This window comes from Pseudonaja textilis, chromosome 7 (genome assembly GCF_049901715.1).
Source record: "Pseudonaja textilis isolate UNSWEBS1 chromosome 7, rPseTex1.2, whole genome shotgun sequence".
NCBI classification, from domain to species: Eukaryota; Metazoa; Chordata; class Lepidosauria; order Squamata; family Elapidae; genus Pseudonaja; species Pseudonaja textilis.
In genome coordinates, this window is record NC_141996.1 from 61,246,820 (window position 1) to 61,267,852 (window position 21,033).

At 36.3% G+C, this 21,033-nt stretch overlaps 2 protein-coding genes across 2 annotated transcripts in view; both read right to left on the bottom strand.

Moving 5' to 3' along the window:
- Positions 1-4,243, bottom strand: part of IGSF5 (immunoglobulin superfamily member 5) — a 34,197-nt gene extending 29,954 nt beyond the window's left edge. The window contains 2 exon segments of the mRNA XM_087937793.1: positions 2,110-2,189; positions 4,013-4,243. Of these exon segments, the coding sequence (XP_087793919.1) occupies positions 2,110-2,167 (58 nt within the window). The 5' untranslated portion in view covers positions 2,168-2,189; positions 4,013-4,243.
- Positions 4,244-11,922: 7,679 nt separating this feature from the next.
- On the bottom strand, positions 11,923-19,665 carry LOC113450143 (beta-1,3-galactosyltransferase 5). Its single transcript, XM_026721292.2, has 2 exons — positions 19,568-19,665; positions 11,923-13,455 (listed from the first exon to the last, which is right to left on the bottom strand). The coding sequence occupies exons 1-2, from the start codon at positions 19,610-19,612 to the stop codon at positions 12,508-12,510; spliced, it is 993 nt and encodes a 330-aa protein (XP_026577077.1). The 5' UTR covers positions 19,613-19,665; the 3' UTR covers positions 11,923-12,507.
- Between the last annotated feature and the right edge of the window lie 1,368 nt (positions 19,666-21,033).

A 21,033-nucleotide genomic window follows, 5' to 3' on the forward strand; every position in this document is an offset into this window, starting at 1 on the left:
CCTGCCACAGCTCCATATCTTTCTAATTCCTTAATTAATATTTGTCCTTTTTCTATTGGATCTTCAATTATAAAAAGCCATATCATCTGCAAATGCTTGCAGTTTATATTCTTCGTTTCTAGTTTTCAATCCTTTTATTTCAGAATTTTGCCTCACTCATTCTAATAGTACTTCTAATGATAATATGAAGAACAGTACCTCTGGCTTCTTTTGTGGGTGATAGGTGGTGGTAGGATTTTAAAATTTATTTATTAAAATGGGTTCTGTCTTGCCCTTTCCTACAACAACACTGAGAGGTAAACTAGGCTGCGAGAGTGCCCACGTCCCCAGTCTTAATGCACCATATTGCCTTTAGAGAACACTGTGAACAAGCAGCCGCAGAGTACTTAGATGGGAGACCACCAGCCAATCGCAAAATTGTACACTTGACAGGGAAGTGAGGTAGATCAGGCTATGAGAGTGTTCTCAGTCTCAATCCACCATATTGCTTTCATAGGGCACTGTTAAGAAGCACCTCCAAATAGAGTATTTGGATAGGAGACTTCCAGGCAATCCCAGAATTGTAGGCTTGACAAGGAAGTCTTCTTGAGCCCTTGGCAGGGTAACATCTATTATTTGCTATTTCCTAACAGTAGGCAGGGCCTCAACCTTGAGGTCTCCCATCTGTAAAATGGGTTGATACTATACAATGTAGGACATTTCTTTTTCAAGAAAGTGAGGATTATAGTAGGATTGTCACAGGATGGGAAGAGGGACGCTGCATGGTGCTCCTGCCCCTTTCCCAGGCTTGGTGGATCATGAGAATGCCACCTGGGTATTCATCTAGATTGTAATAATTTGTATGGAATTGCTCCATGCAAATGGCATGTTACTGAGATTGAAAGGAGAATGTACTCCTTTAAACAACAGTTTTATCTGTACTGGAAGGAAGATGATTTCTGACTGCTTTAAATTTGGTTTGTTTTTATTCTCCCAATGTTCCATAAATGACTTTTAGTTAATTGGCATAAATTATATGTATTAAATCTAATGAAAGTAACTGTAAAACAGTGAACATTAACGTATATTAACACCGTGTAGCATGAGAAAAATTAAGTACACCCATGTAAAGCTTGTATCTTTTTTAACATATGTAGACATATCAATAGTTTGTTTTCATTCAAGCAACATATAAAGGTGATGTAAATAACAAAACTATAAAAAAGGACTTTTCAGACATTTGTGCAACCAAAAAACTAAGATATCCCATTTTCTGTGTGGAGAAAGTAATTCCAACCTGGCTTGAATATCTGCTATTAGCTCCTTTGGCTGCATGCCCCTCCAGTGCCGCCGCAATCTCTGTCAGTCACACGCATGTAATCCTTGCCACCTCCCCAGTGCCTCTGAGATATCTGCCAGCCACATGCCACTCCCCCCAATGCCTCCAATCCCTGCCAGCCACATGCATGCAATACCGGTCACTCTCCCCTACATCTACAAGATACCTGCCAGCCGTCTGCCATACCCCCAGTGCTTCTGCAATCCCTGTTGCCCATCACCACCAATAGCACAGCTATTTGTCCCATGGGCTGAATCACCGGGGTACAAATGTATGATGGGCTGGGTGTGGAGGGCCAGGGGGGTACTGGCAGTGGAGAATTGCTGGCAGAGAATCAGCGGATAAGGAAAGTCTGTTGGGGGTTGGCTGTGGTGGCTGGCCAGGAGTGAATTAGGCACAGACAAGTGTCAGCGCCTAATCATCTCAGACCCCACTGAGAATTCCCTTCTTCTGGCTAGATGTACCTTCTTAGGGTACAAGTTCCAAATCTTTAAAAGTTTGGAGGACATGGAAAGAAACCAAATCATTATTTGAAACCCAAGGCACAACATAAAATTAAATGTGTGTTTCTGAGTATCCGTCATGTTAGTGTTTCAATGTGTTATAGAATTACAGCCGATAACCAGGCCCAAATCATGAATGTGTTTTTGTAATTTTTCTGAGCTGCTATGTGTTTTTTATATTTTGTTCTTTTTCTATATGCACTTATCATTTTTAATATTGTCCAGAATCATATACTTGAGATAGGCAGGCCATATAAATCTAATGAATAAATATACAAAGGATCATACCTATTAGGTAGACCATCAGAATGATAATCAGCCCAGTCCATCCCTGAAGTTTGTCCATTGAGCAAGCTGTTTCCTTGAATCTGAAAAATGACAGCCATATAAAACTAAATATTATAAATTATATTTTAGTAACCACTTGAACTGATACATTTTTTTTAAAAAAAGCAATGACCCCTCCAACATTCTGAACAAGAAAGTGGTGCATGTAAACAGAAAAACAATAAGCTTTAAAATATTCACAGAATTCACAATGGTATGAGAAACAGTGTCTCCACTAAATTATTGACAGTCAAGCAGAAACAAAGTTAATCAACTAAAATTAACAAGCTTCCTCAATCCACAAATAAGTTACCCAGACCTAACCCACATATCAAAGGATAAGGTCTGCAAACATAGAGTTAATTAAGTTAGGTCTCCCGGCAGAACTTGCATGTGCACAAGAATACATATTTATACACACACACACACACACACACACACACACACACACACACACGTCAAATGTCACACTGGAATTAGCATGCAGACACTTTCACACCCCAGACAAGCTCCCCTTATACAAATCTGTTGCTGTACCCCATTTCTCTGCAGCCTGCCCCTAACGACAAACTGTTTTGCTTTTAGGAAATTTTTCTTTCTTTCCTCACAGCTGTCTGTATCATTTTTATTTATTCTTGTACAGCCCCGCCTCAAGTTGGAACCCCAAATTATTTTTCTACAAGTTGCATGCCTGGTCCTCTGCAAGATCAGTCCAAATGCCACTGAGGTTCAATTCCCTCAGTGGCCCTCACAAAAGAAAAATATAAATAGGACAGAAATTCATTCACATTCTCACATGATAAAGAACAGTCTGTTCAGGAGGATCAACCTATAATATCTTTGATATCACCGAGAAACTAGAAAATCTGGGTTTTTCCAGAGGTTATATATGTTTAGCCTAGTTGATAATTAACATTATACAAGTCATTATAAAAATGACACGTTTTATTGTTAAAAAATAGATTGTTATTCAGGATCTGAGTTTTTTAAAGTCTTAAATTCCCCAAAAATATTTTAAAAGATTGCCATAACAGGACAAGAAGCTGACAACATAATCTATTATATCTGTTTATCAAGTCTCATTAGCAATATCAGAAATATTGGTCACCTAAATGCTGTTTAGGGTTGTAATTGTAAGTAACTATTACAACCTGAAAATGGCATTCATATTATTAGTGTTTTTGACAAACTCTGACAGAGGTGATTAATGAAACACTGATTATGGAGATTGGAAAATCTTTCAAGATCTGCAAAAACTACTTAGATAACAGTTGGCAACCAATAATTGTATACAGGTAAAATACAACTTGCAGATGAGAGATGAAGTATTCTGGTCCTACTCCATGTCTGTAATCCTATACAGTATTGTTTATAGAATTGCTATTTTCTTTGTCCCATTTCCAGCATATTAGAAAAATCTAATATTGGCTAGTAAAATAATCCTAGAACAATTACTCTAAATAATTTTGTTTATTGAATTAGGGGGTGAGTCAACCCTACTGAACGCCTAAAATATTTTCTTTGAACAAACATGCATAACATTGAAGCACAGGGGTCTCCAACCACGGCAACTTTAAGACTTGAGGACTTCAACTCCCAGAATTCAGAACTCAGCATGATTGCCTGAGGAATTCTGGGAGTTGAAGTCCACAAATCTTACATTTCCCAGTTATGAGGCCCCTGTAGCACGCAGATGGCTTGCAAAAAAAAAAAAAATCAATCTATGAATCAAATGAGACTTCTTTCTTTTTGTAATTTTGATTTTGTAATTTCTATGGCTAAACATATAATTGATAAGTGAAGATTCGCCGCCTGCCAGGAAATATATTTTGAGGCCCTTAAGTATATCAATACAAAGAATTACCTTTTTTAGCTGACGATCATGGTTTAGAAAAGTTTGACTGTCTCTGTAGAAAAAAGAACATGAAATTTGAAATCTTTTCTGTACAAATAGCTGCTCCAAAAGACACACAATCAGATATTCTGAACATCTCTCAGTCCCTCTTCATAGTTTAACAGGAAACTCATAATAAAATATTTCAGCTTCTGGTTCCTGATTGTGTCCTGTATGATTGCTGCAGTTACTTTTTATCTCATTAGATAAGGCCTGGATCTACAACCAATGTGTGTCACTTGGTTTTTAATAATTAACAAGTATTGCAAAAGCATGAGGTAAAATGCAGCAATGAAAATATTTTAATGAAATCTCTTAAGCAGTTAAAGCAACAGAGACACCTGCTGTCAAAACTATGTAATATTCTTCTCCTTTTAGTAAGTAGAAAACAGAAACAAATAGTCTAGCACTTTCTCAATTGCCATAAAATGTAGAGCATTTCTTTTATAGTATTTCTACATGAAAACATGCACCTACTGTTGAATTGTTTTCTACTATAGAGAATAGAAGAATTGTTGGAAGGAACAAAAATGAAGTAATTTTAGTGAAAACTAAACTAGCTTTCATTAGTTTTGCTTTCCACAATCTGAGAACCCTTCTATGTTATGTAAGCAACAATATAATATAGGTCTAAAATTGTATTTGTGCATCCAGGATCTGAGTTTCTAAAATCCAGATTCCACCAGGTGACAAATAAATGTTTCATTTTTCAATATTCTTTTTTGCATCTGGTGGCTCTCATTGTCATCAGGAGTTTTGCAGCATGAATTTAGTGTTGTGGTTTGCCGGCAACGATGCGGACGCCACAGGTATCGGACAATGAGGATGAAAGGGAACCTGTCAAGGAGTCTGGAGAGGACTTGGACAAGGGTTTTGCATCCGATGCAGGGATGGGGCCAGGATCATTTGAGAGTGGGGTGCTGCCTTCAGAGCTTTCGGAGTCTGGAAGCAGCAAAGCAGAGGACCCAGGGGAACCTGTTCCCAGTGCCCCTGTGCGCAGACCTCCTAGAAGGCAAGAGCAGCTGAAGCAGAAGGGGCGACTCAGGAGTAAGGCTGGGAGGTGACTGCCCCTCCCATAAGGGATAAAAGTCAGACCTCAATGAGGAAAAGCTTTGCAGGAAGCAAAGCAGTTCAGTAATTTCCGAGTCCTTCATGAAGCTCTGTACTCTGGTCGGTTTTTTTCTGGGGTTTGGGGTTGGTTTATGTTAGCCTTAGTTGGACTTCTGTTTTTTGGCAGCTTTCAACGGCACTGAAAAGTGTGCTCTTACCTGGAGGAACTGAGTATAATTAGTTTTGGCTGGAAATGCAAGTAAGTCCCAGCGTCGCATTAAAATAGGTTTTACTTTTAAATTCAATTTGTTTTATTAAGATTGATGAAGCTTGGGTCAGAACATTTGGGAACTGTAATATTTTAAACATTTGCAATTAAATTATTCTGGTTCAGTTTTTGGTTTTTTTTGCTTCAGGTTCCTAGGGTTACCCTACATTAATATATTCTTCTCAAGCCCCTATAGCTTTATGCCAGTTTCACTGTTTATGTCAGCAGCAAAGCCAAAAACTGGTAGATGCGTAGTCCTTGAGTTACGACCACAACTGAGCCCAAAATTTCTTGTGCTAAGCAAGACAGTTACATGGGTTTTGCTTTCTTTTTTTTGACCTTTCTTGCCACAGTGATTAAGTGAATCGCTCAGTTGTTAAGTTGGTAACATGATTGTTAAGGGAATCTGGTTTCTCCTTTGACTTTACTTGTCTGAAAGTCATAAAATGTAATCACATGACCCCAGGACACTGCAACAGTCAAAAATATAAGTCAGTTGCCAAGCGTCTTAATTTTGATTACATGACTAAAGGAATTCTGCAACAGTCATAAGTATGAAAAATGATCATAACTCACTTTTTCAGTGCCTTCGTAATTTTGAACAATCACTAAATGAACTGCTGTAAGTCAATGAACTACTTGTTGTCTTCAGATTTAATGCAGGACAATTTAATTAAAGCAATTGAAGGTTCTTCTATATTACATAAAGGTGAGAAAAACTATCACTAAGTTATCTCCCATCAGAAAGTTTTGACAAATAAACAGAACAAGTATGGAAGTTACTATAATTGAAGTAATATTCACTTAACTGTCTATGGGTATGGCGGTTGCCAGCAACACTATAAAAATATACTTAAAATTATGAGTGAGGCTGTCATATATATGGTCCAACCTACTATGTAGTAACTTAAGTGTGGTACCACAGTTGACTTGCTAGGAAATCTGCAAATATAACTGAATGTTTAAACAAAGGATTATCATGCAACAAGTTTTCTGAATCTTGTGATTTTTTTAAAATCTGCTCTACTTTAATTTGATAGTCTGAGTATCAGATCCTTTTTTTCCTTCCAAAATTACTACCTAAGCACACATTTTATTTGCCTCTTAATAAACAGACTGTTTTTCTTCCTACAGTCAAACTAAGATCTTTAATGGGAACTAGATAACTGTAATGAAGCCCCAATATTTCAGTGATTTATACAGGATTAATAGTGCAACATGCAGCTGAAATGCATGTTTGAATTAAGTGGATAATAGTACTCTACAGTCTTCATATAATGCAACTTTAATGATATTTAAATAATTTAATTCCTGCTTTAAAAATTATTGTAATGGTACAGCAGGATAGACATTTTATATAAACTAATAATGGCATTTTGAAATTAATGCATTATTTATTTTCTAAAATAAGCGAAGCATTGTATGTGTTGCTCATGGATCTATATCTAGATCCTATTTTGGAAACATTTTATGCTATTAATTGGCTGATCTTGAAAAACTAAGAGAGATGAACCTGGTTGGCATTTGGATGAGAAACCACCCAAAGTACAAGAGTTGTATGCAAGACAGTGAAGTTAAAAAATATTCCAGAAAACAATGGCTAGGCACTTCCATGCTGTTGTCAGGAAAACAATATAAAACATAACATCACTAGGAACTAAGTTTTATTCAAGGAAGATTTTTTTAACCATGCCCTTTGTGTGTGTATCTATGTGCAGATTTGAATAAAGAATCATATTTATTTAATATACAACTTGTGAATTGAATAAACAAATAATTAAAATAAAAGGATAAGGCTGCCCATACTTGGAAGGGAAAATGTGAGTAATTTAGACAACACTTTAATTAATGATTTTATTCTTCTGGAATGAATTACACTAGTTGTTAAGAAATATTAAGTTAATAAAGTGCTGGAAACTAAAGAATTAGAAGGAAAACAACTGTTTAATATTTGGACAACATCACACAACTTAAGTGAATATCTACTTCTTGTGGAGTTTTTTTTGCATGGGGGGAAGATTTTTTTGAAAAATTAATTTGGTTTTGGCATACATTTTGGCAAAGTATTCTTTGCATATATCATACATTGTGGGTTGTCCGAAGTCCTCATTTGTAGCTACATAAAAGAGAGAGCGAAAGAAACTTGTGGAGGGATGTCATTGCTTTTTATCTCTCTTATTTCTTACATGAAGCATCATCATCATATGACTGTGTTGAAATTTGGGGATAGTAGTTGTGGAGGTAATGCATAGCAGATTAATTCAGACTTTACGGTTCTTTTTTTTTTTAAATAAAGTTTTATTGAGTTTTAACAAAACAAATAAAACATCTTATTTGAGTACAGCATAGTTCCGGGTTATCACATTCCCATACAGACCCAATTTCATATGCATATTCATCTTATGTATTCAACTTCATATCTTATTACTCTTTTTCCAACTTCTCACTATTTCTACCTTTACTTCTATTAATTTTCTTTTATGGTTATCTCATTTTCTTCTTATTCAATTGTATTTCTTTTACCTAAATTTCTATATCTTTTTATTCATTATACTTATACTTTCGTCTGTCTTGTTTACAATTTCATATGTTCTCTTCCAACATTCTTAAAAAGTAAAATTCCCCCTATGATTGCCAATCGGAGTGCAACACCTTTAAGTCTTATTGTTATTATCATATGAAATCTCATTAAACATTAAATTTGTGCATTCTAAAACATTCAAATTTCTAATATCTATTTTATATCATGTAAATCTCATCATTCAGACTCTGCTTGGTACTTCCCCTTGAAAATGTAAAAAGAAAAATTCTAAAAACATATATATATGTGTGTGTGTGTGTGTGTGTGTGTGTGTGTGTGTGTGTGTGTATCTTTGGTTGTTCGGGTTTTCTCCCGTGTAAGATTTGAAGTATCTAGGCAACGTTTCGATGAAGTCTCATTCATCATCTTCAGGCTTCTGTCTTCAGCTCTGTGCTTCTCAGAGTGATGTGAGCTTGCAGCTGCTTCTTCCTTTTAACTGCTAGTGGGGGTGTGACTTGATTGGGTGGGGGCTTGGCTGTGTTCTGATTGGGTGTGTGTGTGTTCTCATTGGTAGGGGGTTTGTCTGTGTTATGATTGGTTGGGGGATTGGCCGTGTTCTGATTGGCTGGAGGCGTGTTAATGTTTATATATAAACATTAGTAAACAAAATAGTTATTCAAATTCATTCTAGTACTGGTATGAGCCTTGTAGATCTTTCACATTTCTTTTCAATATTTATCAATCTTTGAGAACAATTGAAATGTTTCCCTCCCTTTTTCATTATTACATTAATTGTTAATAAGCATACCATTGGATAGTCATACTGTTTTATCTTATAAATTATTTACTATTAATAAGAAAAATAATTATTCAAATTTATTCTAGTAACTGGTATAAATTTCTTTATAAATCTTTCACATTTCTTTTCAATATTGTTTCAATCTTTAGAAACAATTACAATGTTTCCCTCCCTTCTTTATTATTGCATTAATTATAAATAAACATACCATTACATAACAATACAGTTTTATCTCATAGATTATTTACTTATTTCATTTCTAACTCATTAGAGTGTTCTACTGTCACAACACTATCTTTTGTACCTTTGCAGAATCCTCACTTTTAACTTAATTTAGCCATTGTCTCTGTGTTTTCTAGCTGAGCAAATACCTTTGTATGTTTCCCCTTTTTCTTTATTTCCTGCTTTTGTCCTTCATAAATTCTTTCCCTTTCTATCTCCCCCCTCTTTTTTCTCATCCCTTTTTTATACCCTTCTCTCTCTAATTTTCCCTTCTGTAGTTTTCTTTTCTGCTTCTCCTTGCTGTTAATACTTCTTTTTTGGACTATTTTTCTTTTTGGCTCTCCTCTTTGATCTCAAACTTTTAACTCCTTTCCCCCTTTTCCCCTTTTTACCACACTTTGCATTATTTGGTCATTGAAAATGGCTTCTTCTTTGTCCCACCCTTCTTCTTGCTCTTGAAGCTTTTCCTTTTGCTTTTCATAGTTCAGGATCTCCATTTCAAAAAATTCAAATACTAAGCCAAAGGATCTTCCTCCCCTTTCTGCATCTTTTTTTCTGTTTTTTTAAGATTCATCTTCAATTCCTCCAGGAGTGATGCCATTTTTAAACACTTTTGAACAACCACCCGATTGACTTTAAGTAAAAACAGGAAAAAGGAAAAAAAAACAATGCCAAAAACTTTTTTTTTAATCACCAGATGATCCCAGACTGTTCCTTGTTTCTTTCCTTTCCTTTTCCTTTCCGTGGGTTACTGTATCTTTTAATAAGATTTCAGTTGCAATGTATCCTCGGGAGTCTTTTCAAAGTTTCACTGTTAATCCTCTTTATTTTTCCAGGTGGCACTCCATTTTTTCATTATTCCAAGTTCCACCCTTTTGCCTCCGCTCTTCTTTTCAGGGCTTTAAAATGACCCCCCAAAATCTTTATTCTCCTTTTGACACTCAGATTTCAGCTTAAAGTTGCCTATTAGTGTCAAAATAGATTAACATAAATTTCTTTCCATGCCATTTGTAATTGTCAATATAAAGGTTAAAAACCCTTTTTTTAACCTTTATATTGACAATTACAAATGGCATGGAAAGAAATTTGTTAATCTATTTTGACACTAATAGGCAACTTTAAGCTGAAATCTGAGTGTCAAAAGGAGAAGATTTTTTTTAACCTCCTTTTCTCTCTCCTTTGCCGCTTAGCAATCTTCTTTCAGAAGTATCCCTCTAAGTACTTTTAGATTCAGGGTACCTTGCTTAGATATTCTCTGTTGTTTAGCCCAGTCTGTCCTGTTTTCCTCTTTGTCTTCCTCCTGCACAATCTTATCCAGTCGGGTTCTTCTTTGAGGTGGCTATTTCTGACCACCACTGCAACCGCCTTCAGGAAAGGGAGTTTAGATCAGCCAAGGAGGAGAAATGTGGCTCCCCGCCACAAGGCTAGCAATCTCCCCCCTCTTCACCACCTCTATGGGGTGGCTTTAGCCCCGAATCAAAAAAATCAGGGTACTCCAGCGATGAGCACAGATCAAAACCATGCACGATCGTGGATTTTGGTCTGTCGCTGAAGAAATCCAAACCGCAAGTCCCAGACTTTACAGTTCTTAAAGGTTTTTTTTTTTTTGCTAGACAATGTCTGCTGTTGCTATGTTATAAAGCTCTACTGAACCATGAAGCCATATCAAAAAGACAAACCTTTGTTTTGTCCCAGACATGTAAGGACCTACAGTACATTCAATTTGTCACATTCTCTTTCAAATTTTGCTGTGGGGTTGATGTAAAATGCTGAAGAAGTTGATGTAAGGTGCTAATGCAAATGAGGACATTGGGAAAAGATGACATGGCCTTCCCATTCACAGAAAAGTAGTGTAAAATAATCAAGGGGAGAGATGAGCCAATAGAATATTGAAGAAAATAAGATCCTGTGCATCAGCTGGTCAGGGTACCTTGGTGCTTTCAGTTTTCCTCAACATCCTTCTTTTACCTGGTCAACTCTCTGTGAGATTGATAAAATATTAAAGAATTCTACAATGGATGATATGACAAGCTTAAATACAAGAGAAACACTTTCCCTTTTCCTTTCCTTAAGTGGTAATAGCTTGTCAAATTTTTCATGTTTAACCCACCTAACCAATTCTAAGCCAGATTAGAACACAAAACAAGATCTTATTTTGTTTGTTTTACAAATCATCTGTCAACATTATAGTACTGTAAATAGCAAGTCTTGTCTGTTTTTTCTTCATGTAATAGGATGGTGTTGGCAAACATGTACTATACCTAACATCCACAGGATTAGGGAGGAATAGGTTAACAGCTTGCCAAACTTAAAGGAGTACTACTTGAATCTTATGGTTAATCATATCAAGTTGAGTAAAGTATAATAATTTTAAGGTATCTTGGAGAAAAACTTAGTGAAGATGGAAATCTTTTACACAAAGTTTAATAGAGATAATTCTGTTAAAATCAACTTAGGTATCTTGAAGTAAAATCTGTGAGAGATATTTCTTGACACCTTGCAGCTGATTTTAGCAGAGATATTCTGAGTTAAACAGTGTTGGTAGGGATTTCTGGAAAATTTGGGATCCACATCTTTCTAAAATATCCTAATCATGACATCAATGCAGGGTGGGACAGCTAATAGAAGAAACTCAGAAAAATGTTCCTGGGTACTGAGTTAATTGCTAGATCTCAGTCTCAGTACAAAGTGAGTTGGGTGAGAGAGAGAAAAGTGTGCTGACACACTCCTTATTGAGGTCTTATGATTTAAGTGTTAATACCTGTATAGAACTGTTTGCTTCCAAAGGATATGAGGAAACTGTACTCATAGTCAGTGGAAGGTTTATTTTTCAACATTGTTTTTTTTTCTTGAAAGAACAAGAGATCTCAATGTAGTGAACATCTGCTATCCAAACCCTCTGATTTGACAAACAGATAAAAGGTTAGCTATGTTAATTTTGAAGGAAGATAGTTTCAAAAATAAATATAGCCACATCATATGAAAAAGCTACACATTTTTATTATAAAGCACATATTTATTGGTTTATTTATTGGTAAGTTCTACAGAAGTATATTATAATAACACAAAAAGCAGAACTTGACAAATATGTGACAACAGTGCTTTTATGAAATCTTGGTTATAATTTTTGAGCACAATTTCTTGGCCATTGTTAAGCCAAAATTCTGAAATACTTGGTGATTCCATGCAAAATACTAATTTTCATTTTCTGTATCGCCTTATACAACTTCAGCATCTGTTTGTTTTCTGCTAAAATGTTGATAATGTCTACATTTGCTGATCCCCTTGAATTAACAATACCTGACATTTTTCTTCAAAAGCTTCAGTGAAAAAAACCTTTAAGTTACCTTTCTACTGGAAAATTTCAAAATGCTTAAAAGAGAAAACTTTTCTGTGTAAAGAGCAATTGTGCTATTTAAATAAATATAGAACACAGTTTATAATCTTTATAGTAAGTGAACCTATGTAATATGCAGAAATGTTACAAAACTATAGACATTTAAGCAGGTTTGCAATCCAAATCAACTCAATGGGACTGATATCTAAACAGACCCTAACAGAACCATAATGTAAAGTGAGTTATAGTATGCTTCTAATCAAGTTTGTCAGTCATTAGTCCCATACACTAATTGTAAAGGTTTTTGATCATTTGAACATTTTTCATCCATATATCTTTCTAAAGCATTCCAATAAATAAGAATCTGACTAGGAGTACTAAAATGGCTTGTAACAATTTTCATGTAGTGGCAAGGAGAAAAAATAACTTTTTCTGGAAAAAAGACAGGTTCTGAATGAAGTTTTTGAGGTTGGATTTTAAGTTTTGCAACACACATACCTATAAAAACATCTTCCAACTTAAGAATAGTGATGTGTTTTGAAATTATATAAACTTGACTAGCAACATCAGAGGAGAGAACATAACCAGTCCCGGAACAAAAGGGAGGGTAAAAATATTCTGGATATTCCTCTTCACTTATATACCATTTTATGTCCGGATTCCTTATTGGCTTTTCATTAATTTTTATAGAACCTGTATATAACTGGGTAGTCCTCTTTTGTTTCTGAAGAAGTTCTATCAGATAATAGACATTCACAAACATATCAGAATCAGTTTTCATTACAAACGTAGCTTGTGGACAGAATTTATGAATCCATTCAAAGCCCATTAAAGTCTTTAATGTTAAATTATTGTATGAATCGATAAAATTCTTTTGGATTATATCTTTATAATGTAAGCTTTCCATAGTCACATTAAATGGTTTATATGGCCAGAAATGATTTCCCAAGAGAAAAAAAGTTACAATTAGTTTGTCAGATAATACTCTTTTCTTTCCCCATGTTTTACGAATTATCATCCGGGCCTTTCTCTCGCCAAGTTCTGATGATACCAATATTACTAGGAATGGAGGATTCCTCTGGCAATTTATATCAGGCAATTCCAAAAAACTTTCCTTCGTAATAAATGTGACAACACAATTCAAGAGGATGATTGTGATCAAACAAGCCAGGATCAACAAAAGAAGATAAATAAGAAACGGTCTCTTGAAAGAAATCTGAAAAAGAAGAAAATTAATGTATACAACATATACATACATATAGTGTGTTGTTAATTAAATAAAACCATCTTAATTGCCACTCTTCAAAACCATTTTTATGGTGGTGATGAAATGGTCAATAAAATATAAAGTTAAACAGTAAAAATATGGAGGGTAGATACAGATTGATTAAAAAATTCTATTGCAACATGGAAATTTGAGATCCAAACAAAGCAATATATTAACAGGATTATGAGAATATAAATATCTTTGCTGGTAAAAAAAATAACAAAATATGGTGCTAGAATCACATTATTAAGGAAGTATCAGAGAACAAGATAGGTGCGGGGATAGGTGACAGAGAAAGCCCATTCTTAAGTGTGTGTGTATGTATCAGAGGTGGTGTTCAGCAGGTTCTGACCAGTTCTGGAGAACTGGTAGCGGAAATTTTGAGTAGTCCAGAGAATCGGCAAATACCACCTCTGACTGGAGATTTTACAGTATCCTTCCCCAGCCACGTCCACCAAGCCACACCCACAGAACCGGTAGTAAAAAAATTTGAATCCCACCACTGTTATGTATGTATGTAAGAGTATGTATGTATGGTATTCAGCTTTGTTCGGGTATTTTCCCACGTCATTATAGTTGTACTTTTAAAGTTGTAGCAACGTGTCGCCAGAATCTCATCTGCCATCATCAGGCTTGTGTATTGGGTTCATCTGTGTGTCAGGCTTTCACAGCCATTTCTATTTTAAATTTAAATTTGAACTATACACCCTGACTAAAGTACTGACAACCAACGGCTTCCACAAAAGCAAAATCACAGGCCTGATCCCCATAAACACACTGAGACATGATAGAGACCTAGAAGATGAACAGACCTATGGAACAGCTGTCCTGCCCTACAGAAGAGGTACTACCGACAAAATCAGTAAGCTACTACACAGGCATCACATCAAGACTGCCTTCAAAACAGACAGAAACATAGCAGCCATCCTAAGAAACCCCAAATATAAAATTGACCTGGAAAACCAAGGCATATATGAAGTCCCCTGCACATCATGCCCTGCCACATACATCGGACAGACCAATAGAAGAATAAGTACCCACCTGGATGAACACAAAAGTGCAGTAAAAAAGCTGGAACACACTTCCTCACTAGTCCAACACATGAAAGCCATAGCATCGACTTCAATGGCACCAAAAACCTAGCCACTATAGAAAACCCCAGCTACAGAATTATCAGAGAAGCCTGATTTTCCAGTCTGCAGCGCTTCGGAGCAGGCAGGAATCCGCGACTGTACGCGGTTTCTGCCTGTGTTCACTGCCTGAGTGCCCCGAACCATCCGGCTTCGGGGCTAAGCCACCTCTGTAGAAGGTGGCGAAGACAGGGGGGCTTTGGCAGGTTCGAGAGATATCGCACCTCTCTTCCCTAGCTGGCTAAACCCCCTTTTCCAAAGGCAGCTGAGCGGCGGTCAGCAATGGCCGCCACATAGAAGAGCTCAGCCGGAAAAAGAAAGTGCAGGAGGAGCTGTGAAGAAATGAAAGTGATCTTTGCTGACCGGGACAAAGTAAAAGTGAAAGTACCCTGGAACTTAAAACTTACTAAAGATACATCGTTTCCAGACTGTGCTAAGCGGCGAATGGAAGCTAAAGGTAAAACTGTTTTTCTTTTCACTCTCCTTCCAAACGTGACAGCGATAGAACTCTATGAGAAATCGGAAAACCCGCATTGGAGGTATGCTAAATGCTAAAGGCTAAATGCTAATGCAAAAGGGATATGGATTTCTGAATATTTAAAGAAAAACCTTTTTTGCTGTAAGTGGGAAGGGAGAGGAAAAAAAACGGAGTAGAATTTGAAAACAAGGAGACTGCCTAGAATTTTAAAGAGCTATTGAACATTAATAAGACATCAAAAAGATATATCTTAATTGGAACTTCGTGATTTAACAGCAACCCCAGAAAGAGAAATGGAAGAAAGAAAAAAGTGCTAAAAGAAATAGCTTATTTGGATTGTTTGGTAACTTTGGAACCCTTGGGAATTATTCTTGATTAAAAGCACTTGGGTGGTTGTTTTGGAAAAAAAATTTCTCTTTACAATGGCATCGTTTGTGGATGACTTAAAAATTGAATATCAAAAATATAAAAAAGAAGAACAAGAAGGGAAAGATACCTTGGGCACTCTTTTTCAATTTCTAGAAATGGCGGTACGTACTTATGAAAAATTGACTGTGCAGAAGGACGATTGGGATAAAGAAGAAGCCATCTTTGATGAACAAGTGATTCTATTTGGGGAGGAGGAGAAAGAGGAAAAGAAAAAGGGGACTTTAAGACTTGAAAAAACAACCAAAAAAGAGAAAAATGAGTTGAAAGGTGGATACAAGGTTAGAAAACAACAGAAAGGGGGAAAGCAGAAGAAGAAAAGGGAGGTGGAGAGACAAAGGGGTAAAAAGGGTAAGGAGAAGAATAAGCAGGAGAGAAAGGAAGGGATGAGAAGCCTCAATGGTGGGAAGCAAGATTTAAAGAAACAAAATTCATTTAGAGATAATGGGTAAATTTAATTGAAAAAGGGATTCTGTAAGGTACATAAGATTGTGTTTCTATATGTGTATTTACAATAAAATGCTTAAGATATAAATGAGTATTAAAATGTGTGATTAATTTTTTAATGGCATTGATAGTAGTCCTAGCTACATTATATACCTATAAATTTATTCCTTTGTTGTTGTTTTTTCTTATAAAATACATTGTGTAATTTTAGAATGTACTAAACAGAATCCCAATACAAATTATGTGTTATATTAAGTATTATTAAGTTAGGGAAAAGAGTTAAAGGCGTCATACTCCAATCAGTGTACTGGAGAAGTTTTGTTCAAAGAGAAAAGATGAATGGATAGTTGGAAATAGAACAGACAAAGAATAATAAATATTATGATTTGAACTGAGATGAGATAAATAAAATAAAACTAAGAAAGTTAAAAGAGGGAAGAAGCTATATAGAAAATTGAAAATGGTAATAAGATATGCAATGGTATATAAAATGAATATGATTTTTGAATTTGTGTCTGTACAAAGAGTTTTAACCCGGGATCAAGCAACTTTCAGAAAGGATGTTTTATGTTTTTATGTTTTGTTTGTTTGTGTATTGTCCTTGAAAAGCAATAAAAATTTTATTAGCAAGAAATATAATTTGAATAATAGAATGAAAGGGAGAAATAAAGAGAAGCTGGGATAAGATATGAAGTTGAACAAATAATGTAAATATATATATTAAATTGTGTTTGTATGGAAATGTGATAATTTGGAAGTATTCTGTTTCTAAATAAGATGTTATATTGTTTTTTTCAGAAAAGATCCTTTATGTTATTATATTTTATGCTTTGTTTGTTTGTGTATTGTTTTGTAAAAACTAATAAAATTTATTTTTTTAAAAAAAGAATTATCAGAGAAGCCATAGAGATTGAAAAAAGTCCTAAAAGCATGAATAGAAGAGATGACTCCACCAGACTGTCAATTATCTGGAAACTTGCACTCACAAACAAAAAATCTCCACACCACAAGCCAGGCAAACACCTGGGCACAGACCCCCCCATATCTCCAGCTCAAACACACCCCAACCAGCCACCCAGATGAAACCTAGCTTCCTAATAAATGATAGCTGGCCATTCACCTGAAGCCAAGCCACACAAAAAGCCCCCAATACAGGAAACACAACGTTGCCAGCCAATCAAGACAAAAAAAATATGCTATAAAACAGACAGAAGATATTAGAAACACCAATCAAGCAGAACACAGCAAACTCCAAGACCAATAAACACAGACCAAGACTCCCAACCAATCAGGATGAAGACAAAAACATTCTGGCACAGCAGTAGGCTAGCACCAAATTTAAAACAGAAACAGCTGTGAAAGCCTGACACACAGATGAACCCAATACACAAGCCTGATGATGGCAGATGAGATTCTGCCGAAACGTCGCTACAACTTTAAAAGCACAACTATAATGACGTGGGAAAATACCCGAACAAAGCTGAATACCATATGTATAAATACCCACAAAAGCTTAAGAAAACAAATATGTATGTATGTGTGTGTGTGTGTGTGTGTATGTATGTATGTATGTATGTATGTATGTATATGGATGGATGGATGGATGGATGGATGGATGGATGGATAGATAGATAGATAGATAGATAGATAGAGAGATAGAGAGATAGATGATAGATAGATAGATAGATAGATAGATTGATAGATTGATAGATTGATAGATAGATATAACAACAGGATTGAAAATGTAGTTTACAACCAGTAATCAAATTTACAACCATTAGAGCATCCCCAAGGTCATATGATCCACATTTGGGCACTTGACAACCAACACGTATTTATAATGGTAGCAGCATTCCAGGATAACATGATCACCATTTGCAATTTCCCTGGTCAGCTTCTGACAAGCAATGGCTGAAGCCAGATTCACTTAACGACTATGTGATTCGTTTAACAACTGCAATGATTTGCTTAGCAACTAAAAAAAATATAAATTCAGGAGTGGCTCACTTAAACAACCGTGCTTAGCAACAGAAGTCAAGGACTACTGTCATTATTAGCTGGCCTCCAAGTGCAATTTGAGGAGCTGGTTGTTTTTTTTAAAGCTTTATATGGCTTTAAAAATATCTTCTGCCTTTCATATAAGATCAATCAGAATAGACTCATTCCAGGTCCTTCTCTTAGATGCTGCCATCTACAGGGACAGAACAAAACCTTTTTTTTATCATTGTTGTAATAACTTACCCCCAAAATCAGACTGGTTTCCACCATATTAGGTTTTAGGAGATTTGTTGAAACCTTGCTTTTAAAGAAAGCTCTAAAAGATATTCTATGATAATACTTTTGTTTCAGTGGCCTTAGTTTCCTTCTTATTAAAGTTTATTGCTTTTATTTTATATCACAATTTGTTATCTTATTATACCATATTTGTGTTTTAACATTTTATTGTAAGAAGAAAATATAAGCCACTCTTGAGTTTTGCTAGATTCGATATATATATATATATATATATTAAATAAATCAATATATTCAGTAAGTTTTATTGAGCTTAAAGAGCTACTTATCCCAATAATGGGAACTATGTTCAAAGTTGATTCCTTCAAGTTTAGAGTAAGTGAAATGAAATCAAGGGGCTTTTAAGCTGCATCTCTATTTAAATGTAGGTACTCTACAACATAATTTTTCATATCTAACCAGGGAAGAAAATGTAATTACAAGAATCCCTTATATGTATAGAATGTCACCCTTCCCACCCTGAAACTGTCTGCATATTTAAAACTTGCACCTTAAATGTAAACATGATTTGTCCTTCTTCCTCAATGAATAGCTTTAAAACTGCACTGAAAAAAACTTAAGGTTTGGTTTTAGTAGTTTTAAGTGATTGGAAGATACTATTGGCTTTAAAATGAAGCCAAGTAGCCACCAAAGGAAAAAAAAAAACAGAAAGGACTACACAGGTAGTCTTCAAATTATGACCATAATTTAGCCGAAAATTTCTGTTGTTAAGTGAGACATTTGTTAAGTGAGTTTTGCCCCATTTTGCAATCTTTCTTGCCACAGTTGTTTAGTGAATCACTGCAGCTGATAGGTTAGTAAGCCAGTTGTTAAGTGAATCTGGCTTCCCCATTGACTTTGTTAAAAGGTCACAAATGGTCGTAAGTATGAACCAGTTGCTAATCATCTGAATTTTGATCATGTGATCATGGGAATGCTACAAAGGTTGTAACTGTGAAAAATGTTCATGTCACTTTTTTCAGTGTCATTGCAACTTTGAAGGTCACTAAATGAACTGTTGTAAGTCGAACATTTAAAACAAAACAGAATATTTGTATAGTTTTACCATATCTTTTATAGATGTTGGCCACAATTGCATTTCTCCTCCTGTGATTCTCTACAGAGAAATTCTGAGTAAAATTTTCCAAGGAGATTAGCTCCATAAACCTTTCCCTTCAGGCCTAGTTACAGTAGGCCTCACCTCTGCAACCCACCAAGCCCTTCACTTCTACCCCGGCCCACCCTTGCTTTTCAAAATCTGTCCCTACACTTTAATGTTTGGTTCATTGCCAGACAGTGAATGACCCACTTTCTTTGTAGCCGCTTGAAGTCTCTTCAGAACAGGGGAAACCATCTTTCTTCTCTCCCAGGAAGAGAAGAGCCTCCTGAGGGGAAATCTGGGCCTGGCAGCCTAAAGGAGCAGGTAGAAACTTGTGTCAGCACAAAACAATTTCCTCAGACTCAAGACATACACACACACACACACACATATATACGAATTAGAAGAATCAGAAGAAGAAGAAAAGTGTCAAATATGGTGAATGGACAAGGATTCTTATTAGATGGCAAAGAAAAAGAAATCTTTATCATTATCTCAGTTTTCATCCATAGATATGTTTAAAATATGGCAAACCTAACAGGCTTTCCACAGCGCCTAATTTCATACAAAATATTTGGGACTTACAAGAGTGTTGAATATTTACACACACACACACACACACACCTAAAAATAAATGCTGCAGGTTTCAGAGGTACTTACTTTCCAGAAACTGGGATCAGGCTTGGAAGAGGGTCAGGAAAAGTTAAGTGAGCCGTGACTGGGTGTTCAAAGCTCTGCCCTTTTTTTTTTTTCAAGGATCACATGCAGCACATGTAAAAAAGAGACTGGGTTTCCATCACAAAGAAACTGCCACCATCTTAACTTTTCTGACCCTCCCCCATTCCACTTGCCCATGGGGCCCGCGAGCATAGGGGCCCCATACTTATCTGTGTATGCTAACCCTTCAATGCACTTTGTATTGTATAAATACAGAAACATATTTATTACATTTTATTGCATTTTTATTAATATTAACATGATTAATAGAAATTAACACTGATTTTTTTGCCCCGTAGATGATGAGATGAGCCCGCACATTATTTTGTGCGGACTCATCATTCTGTTCAGTCCAATGAGTTCATATCTAATGAACCTAATGACATGATTATTGTTGTAGTTTGAAGGAAAGGAGAGGCTAGACCAGGGCATGCGGTTAACAATGTTTATTAAAGGAACGGTGGTTGTCGCGTCTGCCAGCCAACGGGCAGACTAGCGTGCGAACAACGGCTGGCTTGGCTTGACAGCCGGCTTTATATAGCCGGCTGTCAAACGGCGCCAGCCAATAGGAACAGTTGGTGATCCTGCTTAAAGAGCGGACCCGGTTGGAACCCCAACCGGTTCCCAAGACATAACACCCCTTCCCCCTAGATGGGAACACATATAGTCTTTGAGATACGCCGGTGGTCTGTGTTGGCGACCAGAGCGACGTAACTCAGGAGAGTCATTGGGCGAAGACAAGTTCGCGGACCCCTGGTCAGGGTACGTAGGGGGGCGAACAGGGCTCGGTGCAGGAACTGGAGCCAGGGAAAAGTCTCTGCCTTCGCTGGGGATAAACGGTGGCGCTCCCGGCTGGCAGTCCCGGTCTACTGCCTGCTCCCTCTGCTCCGTTGGAGAAGGTTGGTCACTCTGGGGATCCTCAGCTGGACCTTGGTGTGGAGCCCGCGGCTCATCTGGTG

What these genes read in the sequence shown, in the direction of transcription:
- LOC113450143 (XM_026721292.2), bottom strand. Translation starts at nt 19,612, where the DNA reads ATGGTTTCCCCTGTTCTGAAGAGACTTCAAGCGGCTACAAAGAAA. An exon ending in TTCAAGCGGCTACAAAGAAA is followed by an intron (nt 13,456 to 19,567) that starts GTGGGTCATTCA and finishes CTTCTTTTTCAG; the next exon opens with ATTTCTTTCAAGAGACCGTT.